This window comes from Grus americana, chromosome 5 (genome assembly GCF_028858705.1).
Source record: "Grus americana isolate bGruAme1 chromosome 5, bGruAme1.mat, whole genome shotgun sequence".
Lineage (NCBI taxonomy): Eukaryota > Metazoa > Chordata > Aves > Gruiformes > Gruidae > Grus > Grus americana.
Genome location: NC_072856.1, coordinates 57,378,752 through 57,388,204, shown reverse-complemented (window position 1 = coordinate 57,388,204; position 9,453 = coordinate 57,378,752). Strand labels below are relative to the sequence as shown.

The 9,453-nt window shown below is 44.4% G+C and overlaps 1 protein-coding gene across 9 annotated transcripts in view; it reads right to left on the bottom strand.

The window, feature by feature from the left end:
- Positions 1-2,181: 2,181 nt before the first annotated feature.
- The window catches only part of EVL (Enah/Vasp-like), a 158,532-nt gene continuing 151,260 nt past the window's right edge, over positions 2,182-9,453 (bottom strand). For 4 of the 9 annotated variants that reach the window (XM_054828582.1, XM_054828583.1, XM_054828580.1 and 1 more), the window contains exons 8-14: positions 9,242-9,302; positions 8,215-8,281; positions 6,800-6,866; positions 6,633-6,695; positions 4,269-4,335; positions 3,834-3,891; positions 2,182-2,785 (exon numbers count right to left, since the gene is read on the bottom strand). In XM_054828582.1, coding sequence (XP_054684557.1) covers positions 2,748-2,785; positions 3,834-3,891; positions 4,269-4,335; positions 6,633-6,695; positions 6,800-6,866; positions 8,215-8,281; positions 9,242-9,302 — 421 coding nt within the window. In that variant the 3' untranslated portion in view covers positions 2,182-2,747. The remainder of the gene's footprint in view (positions 2,786-3,833; positions 3,892-4,268; positions 4,336-6,632; positions 6,696-6,799; positions 6,867-8,214; positions 8,282-9,241; positions 9,303-9,453) is intronic. The other 5 variants (XM_054828587.1, XM_054828584.1, XM_054828589.1 and 2 more) reach the window with 3 other exon arrangements.

Here is a 9,453-nt window from a genome sequence, read left to right as displayed (position 1 = left end):
AGAGGAGACAGGAGGAACAAATAGCTGTATTGTAGGTCAGAGTGGAGGTTAATGCCCCCTTTGATTTCTGCCGTGTAAGATGCCTGTGGCCTGCCCTGTTGCAGCAGCTCAACAAGCCCAGCACGAAAGGACGCTCTTCTCTACAGAGGCAACAGGCAAACTTAGTGTCTGGGATGGGGAAATCCTCCGGCAGTGCCACTACTGCAAAAAATAAGCCGCCCTACGCATCCCTGTTGCTGGAGCCGTACGCAGGGAACCAGCGAAGCGCTAGTGGTGCCAGGACTGCTCCCCTGCCCCTACCAGCCGAGCTCCCCCTTCCACCCCCCGCGCACCTTGCTCCCACAGCTATTAAGTGGCCCTGTGCAAACTTCAGCTTATGATGTCTTAATTATGTGAAGCCTGCAAAGGTAGGAGAAAGTAAGAAAAACTCGTTTACAGCAGGTGGCTGATGTTAACAGCGGGGCACACCGTATCCAGACTGTACACTTAGCCCTAATTACAACGCAGTTATTACTGACCTTAGGCATAATGCCACATTCCAAAGGAAAATGTGAACCATGCCAGGCCCCAACTTCCTGAAGCTTAATTAAGATTATGGGAGAGTTTCTCAGAATGGTTGTGATCATCTGAGAGGCAGCAGTTTTGAAAAGTACTTGCCATTGTCAGGTATGCCATTAAATAGGTGTATAATTAAAAAACGCTTGAGCTACTGTATGAGATTTATGCACCAGAGCAGTATAATCTTTGCTGTTACTGACGCTTGTCTGTGTTCTTCATACTGGAAAGGCTTCTTCTCGTGGTCCTGGGGTTGTCGTGTGGTGGTGCACATCAATGTCTGCCTGCTTTAGCTCCCACGTGGAAATCTTACTCCAATGTTTAACCTGGCTCTCGCCTTCTGCTGGCATTAAACAGCCAACAGACATCAGGCTCTGTCTGGAGCTCACCATTGCATTAAACTCAGATTTTTCCCATTTTTCCCATATTTAATCTACAGTATAACCACCTTGTAAAAAAGAAGACTCTTTTCTACAAGGGAGATTGGTTTGCTTTGAAGAGTGCAGAAGGACAACCCCACGCTCTCCGAGCCAAAGCAAGTAACATTTTACAGCTAATGGCCAAGCACGCCCCACCCCACCTCCTGCCCCGGGTCCCCTGTGGCTGGCAGGACAGGCCAGTCCCTCCTGCCTGCTGCCGTGCTCCGTGAGCTCCGGGGGACGCGAGCAAGGGGGCAAGCACAGGCTCTCCTGGGCTGCTGCACCAGGCTCTGCTCCCGAAACTGTTCCTGGGGCCTGGCTTTTAAAACAAAATCTTCAGGAAGGCCTGAAGCAAAGCAGGGGGCTTGGAAAATATCTGACAGATTTCAATAGCTGAACTCCAATCTCTTGCCTTTTGCACAAAGTTATCAAGAAGATGGTATCAAGACTACTGGCATGTAAAGCTTGCGCCAAACTAAGTCAAGCAGAAATTCCCAAGATTGCGCTGGTGGAAAGAATGGCTCTAAAGAAAAAAAAATTGTATGACCTGAAAGATATGACTGCGTACGTGCTGTTTAGTGTTCGGTGTCCTGCACTCACATCTTTGACTTCACTTTCTGTGAAATAAAGCTCAAGACCTGCACAACATCATTAACAAATGACACATGAGATGATACTAACAAATGAGTCCCCTCAAGCCTCTAGTTCAGCAGTGCTGCGCCAGCAATTTCAGCTTACATCCTCCTAATGCCTTCGGTAACCTTGTTCTGCATAAATACCTCTGTTCTATTTACTGGAAGCCCTTAGGAGTGCAGGTGATGGGACCTGGGGTTTTTTCAGTGATGGCAGGAGATGCGGTGGGACAGTTAGCAGTGGCCTGAGAAGAGCCATAAGCCGCTGTCCTTCACTGACTTTGGCAAAAAGTTGCTGAGGTTGCCGCAGCCTGACTGCAGGAGGTGGTGCTCAGCCAGCGGTGCGAGGAGGGTTGGGCAGGTGAGAGCCACGTCTCCCTGCAAAAGCAGGCAGGGCTGTTGCCACTGCACCAGCTGGAAGATGCCCAGGCTCTCTCCTCGCGCTCTGCGGTGCTGGCTGGGCAGAGCTGCCACCCCCCGATGAGTCTCGGTCACCTTCCTCTTGTTGTCAACACAAGTGACATAAAAGTGTGGGAGCTCAAGGGACGAATGAAACAAAGAAAGGCAGGGCCATGTGGACAATAAACAGTTTATTACCAATATGAACACAGATACTGTGATGCACTGACGTACCATTTTTTTATATTGTGATAACTCTGAGACAAAGAACTTGTTGGCTGACAACTAACATGTCTCTCTTTCTTCTGGTGATGCCACAATACATTTCTGTTGGCAAAGGATCTTCATTTACATTGCAGACTACTAATAAAATTACTTTGAAGTCATCTATCAAAAGCAAATGGTTCACATGTGTTCTTATCTACTACTAAAAAGAAAGGTAATACATTTAAATAAGCAAATACAAAATACAAAAAAGGCTGACAAATCCAATGTGCAGTGTCAGATGAAATCTAAAAAATCCAGAAATTTAAAATTTAATATTCTTTAGATTAAGACTTTTAAAATGAAGCGAATCCAAGGCAGCAGCAAGCTTCAAAGTGTGCTGAGTCTGCTAATAAAAAGGGTTTAAGAACAAAGACAGTGCCGGTGTCCTCTCTCACCATCTTGCATGACCTTGGTACACTTAGAAATGATCCGATCTTCCTAGCATTCTTGGTACCGTCCAAATGCTTTGCAATCATTATGTTGTACTGATTCTACTCAACTCCTGCCGTATGGCTAGAAAACCAAACCAAAAAGTTAATGCATAATGTTATACCCAGTGTGATGGAAAATGCTAAGTACAGAGGTTGCAGAAAGTACACGCTGGTAAAAGGATGAGTGGAGGGTAAAAGGATGAGTAAGGGTAAGCAGTCAGCTGTTTGCTTGCAAACTGCAGTACTGGTTTAAGAAGATGCATCTGTGGTTTATGTCAATGTCTTATTTTGCACTGGAATGAACTGGGGAGGCTCTGAGGGCCAAGCTGCTGGGACGGTAGCGTACGGGTGAGGGTCTCCTCAACTGCAAACTGCTCCGAGGTTTTGTGAGCACATAGGTCTAGGGCAAGGGGACAGGGAATGAATTTTAGCTGTTTTACAGTCTCGTCTTTTTCCCCTTCTGCGTGAATCTAAGATGGGCAGTGCAGGGTGTGGACGTGCATCTTCATATGCCCTAATGGGGGCTTCAAATAGGTATTTTGCTGTGCATTTCAATAATGGCCCTGAAAAATACATTTAGTCATATATTGCAGAGCAATTTAGAAAAAAGTACTGATACATTTAGTACAGCCGTTGTACTTTTCAATGAAATATGTGGCTATTTGGAAAGCTGTAATCAAGTGAAGGTCTGAAATAGCTCTTCAAACACAGGAAGCCTACAGAAGATGCTTGGGAAGGATTTTCAGTTTGGTACCTTTGTCCCCTCCTCATCTGGGGCCTGTGTGGCTGGCTAGTTACAAGCGATTTCACACTCCCTGGCTTTGATAAATTGATGTGCCATGGGCTATGGGCAGGCCCTTTCTCACCCTCCCAGCTGTGAGAAACGCCGGTCAGTGAATTTCTCACAAGTTGGGAGTGAAAGTGCTCATCAACAACATAAAAATAAAGGATGTAAACACGTCACGATCAGAGCTCAGGTAAGGTAGATGCTTGTTCTTCAAATGTGTATATAAATCAGAGCTGCTCAGAGAAGTCTGAAAACACGAGGGAACTCTCTGCAGTTCCTACCATCTTATCTATGGGAAATTAGTCATAAAGATGAGAAAAATAATAATTTTTCTCTTTCTTACCATCAATTATCTCCTCTTTCACTTTGTGTAACTCTCTTACAACTTCCTCCAATATTTCCTGATGAGACAAAACACAAGTCAGCTGCTCAGAATTTCCTTCTAACCGGTGGAAGAAAACGCAAGTTTAACACGGTTGTGCTTGTCCCCCGCCTCCGCTGACGATCAGAGCCTAGCACTACTAATAGCTATGTCTGCACTCCCAGGCCAAGGACGCAGAAGATGCTGGCATATTTATTTGCACGTTTCTGTACAGGCATCTTGATCAAATAGCGGTGAGATTGTGCTCTCTTGCTGCTCACCAGCTAGCCTTTCTCTAAGCACCTAGTTATAGAGGAAATCAGAAGACTGAACAGCTGTTTTGCTTGTACAGCGCATGCATGGGGGAAAATGGGTAGCTCATCAAATCTCTTAAGTGCAAAAGACCTTTCCACTCACCTGTTTCATTCGATCAAAATCTAAGGCATCCATAGCCACATCATTGCTGCTGCTCACTGGCTTCATCCTTGAGAAATGGAAGAAGAGGACAAAAAAAGCCAGTCAGTTCCTTGCAAGGCACGCTAAGCTACACCCACCTGATGGTGTGGATGAAATCCACCCCAGAGCAGGAGCACCCATGGTCGAGCACTGAACCAGAGGCTCCCTCTTGTGCCGCTCAGGAGAGTTCAGCAGCTGCTGGAGAGCAGCACAGCTCCCGTTTCACAGCCTGACCCTCAAAGATGCTGCTTTCTCCTATTGCAAATGTACTGGAGGGAGAGCAAAGACTGCACCAAAACTTAATTTACTTTTTTTTTTTGGTGTTGGGAGTCTCAATTTCAGACTAGAAAATGCTGAGATGTCTTCAGGAGATAAAGACTGTTTAACAATGTATTTTCTTACAGCATTTGCAATGTGGAAGCTAGATGTCTGGTTTTCTCTCTCAGTCTGTTTTCTGTACAGCAACCCTGTCCTGGCTACCTAGACTTCAATCAGGTGCTAAAGTAATAGTAGAATACAGGTTAGAAAAATATTATAGGGAAAATAATAACCCAGAAATCCTTTCCTTGGAAGGCCTCACTGAAGCAAGTGGAGCTTGTTGTTAGCACTGTGTAACACAGGCACTTTTTCTTGACCCAGAAACAAAACCAATCTGCCCTTAATGGCTAGTATCCTTGGGTGTTATCAGTCTTCCAGGATGGTAGTAGTCAGTGGGCTGAACTCTGGTGTCAGCTGATAAAATAAATTAAGAAAGCAGAAGCTGCTGAACTTTCTCTTTTAAACAGTAACTCTAAAACATTTCAAAAATTAACCATGCTATATAATTCATAGAAAAGGCTTCAAATAACTTTGCCATCATCTTTGGGCCCAAACTGGGGGCTGATGGAGAGTCTGAGGCTCCTGAGGGTACGCTTGGTCTTGCAACCCTTTCTGGGGAAAATCTTAACATGTCTCCTACCGTCTCATAGCTAAGCTGGGAGTTAAGACAGATACAGATGCCACCAAACTGAACAGGAATGGAAACAGGTCACTGTTCAGAGCTTTTGAAACCTGCCCCGCTTCCCCCACAGAAGTCACTCGAGCAAGCAAAGACTGAGCGCTACTCCAGGGTCAGACCAGGAAACGAGTTTTTCCTACAGAACTCCTCCTCCCAGGATGGAATGGCTTTATAGAAGATAAGTGGCAAAAACCTGATGGCTGCTTTAAATAGCCCGGGCTTCATTTCCATTTGCAAGGAGAAGGAATGGTCTTTCTATATCTATTGGAAATTCTCACATAGTGCCTAGAAGCAGCATGTCCCGTTAGCTTTAGGAGAGCTGGAGAGACTGATTTTTGCCCTAGTAACACTGGTGCATCCCTCTGGGCAGGGCATGTTCCAGCATCTTTAACACCAGAGCAAGTACGTGCGGGTAGTTGCCATCATTGGCAACTTTCTCTCTGAAGACGATCAGCACTGTCATATACCTAACAATGTAAAATAAGGGACATCTCTTTGCATTAAATTCTAAACATAGGTAAGCCTGTGCTCCACCTCCTTATTCAGCTTATCCATCCATCTCAGTGTCCAGTACTGCAGTAACACTGGGTGATCCTGGACCAGCACTGGAAGGGTGTCTCTCTTTAGCTGTCCAACATCAAACTTGATCTCACTGTCTGTGGGTAAGAACATGGGTGGTGATACTGCAGCTTGGCTGTTCTGACCGACAGGACTTCTGGAGTCCTACTTTAGGCTTCTTTGCTTTTGAAACCTGCCAGCTTTTATACCACATATTTCTGAATGCCCTGTTTGTGGCTGGGCCTTTTTACAGCTCAATGTTATTAACTTAATGCACCGAGCTTTGCTCTCCTTTCTCATGCACCCACTGCAGTTGCATGGATGGAGGAATAACTTCCCTTCCCCTGGTTGCAGGCTCCTCACATCATTTCTGCCTTTGCTTTTGAATTTCTGCAGAGGTTGGGCAACAAAAACTTCTATGGCAGGGTCATCCTGAACCTGTTCTAAAAAGATGCTCCAAACCCTGCCTTCCACATGGCACAGCATGGCGCCAAGCCCGTGCCTCTGATTCATAAGCACGAATGCTTGAAGTGGTTGCTTAAGTGTGATTAATGTCTGTGATGCCTGTGCCCACCTGAGCAGGGGGCTGTTTCCATGGAACAAGCCTTTGACAGGACACACTCTACCTTCACACTTTGTGCAGTGACAGACAAAGCAGATTGTAAGAGAATGAGTAAAAGACGTGACAGAAGACAAACATTAGTGCTGAATGAGGTGATTAGCCAAAGGACAAGCCAAGACATTTAAGAAGCCAGGCTGTTAGCCAGTACCTAGAAGACACGTGGGATTGTGTGGGGCTCTTAGCTTCACAGCTCTTCACCACTGATGGATTTCTACAGCAATGGAATGAAACGAGACATGAGTTGTGCATGTGCCACGGGGACAGCGTGACCATCCCAACTGCTAGTCAGCCAGAGGGAGACCCCGTGCAGCTCACCTAGAAAGTAATGAAGATACAGGCTTTTCAACAGAATTGCTCCTTTCCCATGGCTTCTTCCCAGAGTCTGGAAAACAAAAATGAAAAGTTACTGTTCATTATTTTTTCTCTAACAATAAAAAACCCCTGAAGTCGATTGTCTTATACAGCTGCTTTCATTCAGTGAGGACGAGTGACTTAGATCCATCAAAGCAGGAGTGCTGAATGAGTGTGGTTGCCTACATTAGAGAGAAAGCATTGGCAAAAATCTGTTTAGTGATCCCTTTAATTAGGGACTGGATAGTTAAACAATACTAAAAAGACATGGAACTGGAACAGTAGGAGAAAAAGCACAAATCACTCCTATTAAGAAATACAGGCTAATTGCTGCAAGGCTTATTTTATTCAGTACAATACTTACTTATATTTTAAGTTAAAAAGTCTTAGGTTTTTTGCCTGCATAGTTGGCAGAAAATGTGGGTGTATCTAAAAGGCGGCAGTGAGACCTCCATTATGCAAATCTCCACAGAGTTTATTTAATGTTGCCTACACTTCTAACTTGCAGAACATTCCCAAAAGCTGCACTACACAAACCTTGTTACTGAAAACACTTACTATCATCCCAATCTTCTCCTATGCAAATAGTCTAGAATAAAGTGAACTGTTTCAGAGCCTTGAATAACACACAACTTTATACACAAGGGTTTGCTCCTCTTTGAGGTCCTAAAAAGCTCTTTAAAAGAATTATGGGCACTCCCAGGAAATCTCTAGATCTGGTTCCTCATTTACATGCACCTTTCTGCTGCTTCCTCCCTTTCCCTTGCAAAACACGCAAATCATGGCTTTGTTCCAAAGGGAAGCTGGAATGGTTAAATACTCATTCCCTTGGGAGAGATTTCTTTCAGCATGTATGAAAGCCAAGGCTGATGCAAGGATGAATCTGACTGGCTTGCAGCTTATCTACTTAGATACAGCTATTTCAACTCATCATAGGAAAAACATATTTTGGGGGCTCCTTAATTTCACCTAGTAACTCTCAGGATCAAGTTTACTGCAGCAAGCTACTAGGTTAAGGAAGGATAACGATTTGAGACCCAAACCCCAACTGTGTAAACCAGGACAGCTACACTACTGAAAGTAAAATAATATAGCTTTTTTCTCTTAGAAGATTCAGATGCACAGTGTTGAAGATGCACATCCTCAGCTACGTGTATGGACCCCTTTAACTAAATTGGCTGTATTGTAATTTTCTTGGCTGTGAAGCATATCAAATCACCATTTCTTGCTGAGTACAGTTTTTAAAACAATAGGTATTAGGGAATTTTCCTGTTAGTTACTGCTGCTGCACTCAGAAGTAGGACAATGAACCCAGAGTCTAGAGGTGACAAAGACTAAATTAAGGAGAGAACTAAACCACTAGTAGTTCGATTTAATACCTGATGAATTTTGCTGCTGCTGGGTGGGACCTCGTGTACTGGGTGAAGGAGAGGTGCTAGCATCATCCTACAAAGAGAAAAACAGGACATTACTTAATTCTGGAGGTGAAGCGCAGAGTCCTACTTGGGAGACCAGTAGCAGCACAGGTGGTACAAAAGCAAGTTTCCTCCAAGCATGTCCAACAGGCACTGCTGCCAAGGTATGGCTCAAGTCCATTTAAACTTTAACCTCTCTCTCCCTTTAGCTTGGCAAAATACATCCTTTTCGTTTTTTGCTAACATGGACATGTTTTCATGATTCCACTGACTCACTCTCATCCCTGTATACCAAGCCAGGCTGAATTACCACTCTAAAGTGGTGGCTGCTGCTGTTTAAATACAAACCATCTGTTTCTGAAATTTAGAAACTCTCTGTGATGTAGAAACTGAGCCACCTGAAGGAACAGTAGGTCAGATCCCAGCCCTTTAGCCCAGGACAGCCACCGGTATCAGTGAGCATAGTCCAGGTGCTAACAGAATGTAACTAAATCAATCAATATGCCTCCTAAGTAGAAGATTAAACACTACATCACAGGTCTGGACTCTTTTTTCTGGGATTTATGTGTGACAGATCATAAAACATTAACCCATATATTTGATATGTCGATATTCTTTAGTAGCCCTCAAAACACACTCAGGCAAAGCATTAATTGTGCATTATAAAATGGAATTGCACCGAGTTTGACAGAAGATACCCCCACCACAAAGTGTACTCGAGATACTCATTAACAGAGAATCTCTAAAACACCTTTCTAAACAGTTTGGTATTATCGAAAAGTTTGATTGGGGATATAAACTAATGCAGAGCTTCAAGGAGAGAGAACAAGGGGCAGAAAGACAGCAAAGGCTTCAGCTTAGAAGCTAACTGGTGCCTTACATCTCTGAGTGTATGCTTCAAATCTAGCTTTGGGGCAAGATTAAGAGTAATTGTTGCATAGCAGCATCAACATATTTGCAAAAGCACAACAGCGAGGAGTCTTTCACTTACATTTTGGCTTTCCTCTTCCTTTTTGTCAGCTGGCTTGTCTGACTGCGACGCTGCTTTCCTCCTTTGCAAAGGAACACAAGATAGGACACACAGTCAACCCTCTAGAAACACATCCTCCACGTGGGAAGGCTGATTCAGGCTTTGGTGGGAGTTACTATTTACTTATGTCATCCTGGGGAACGCGACAAAGGCTGGATGTGTTTGGTTGCGTA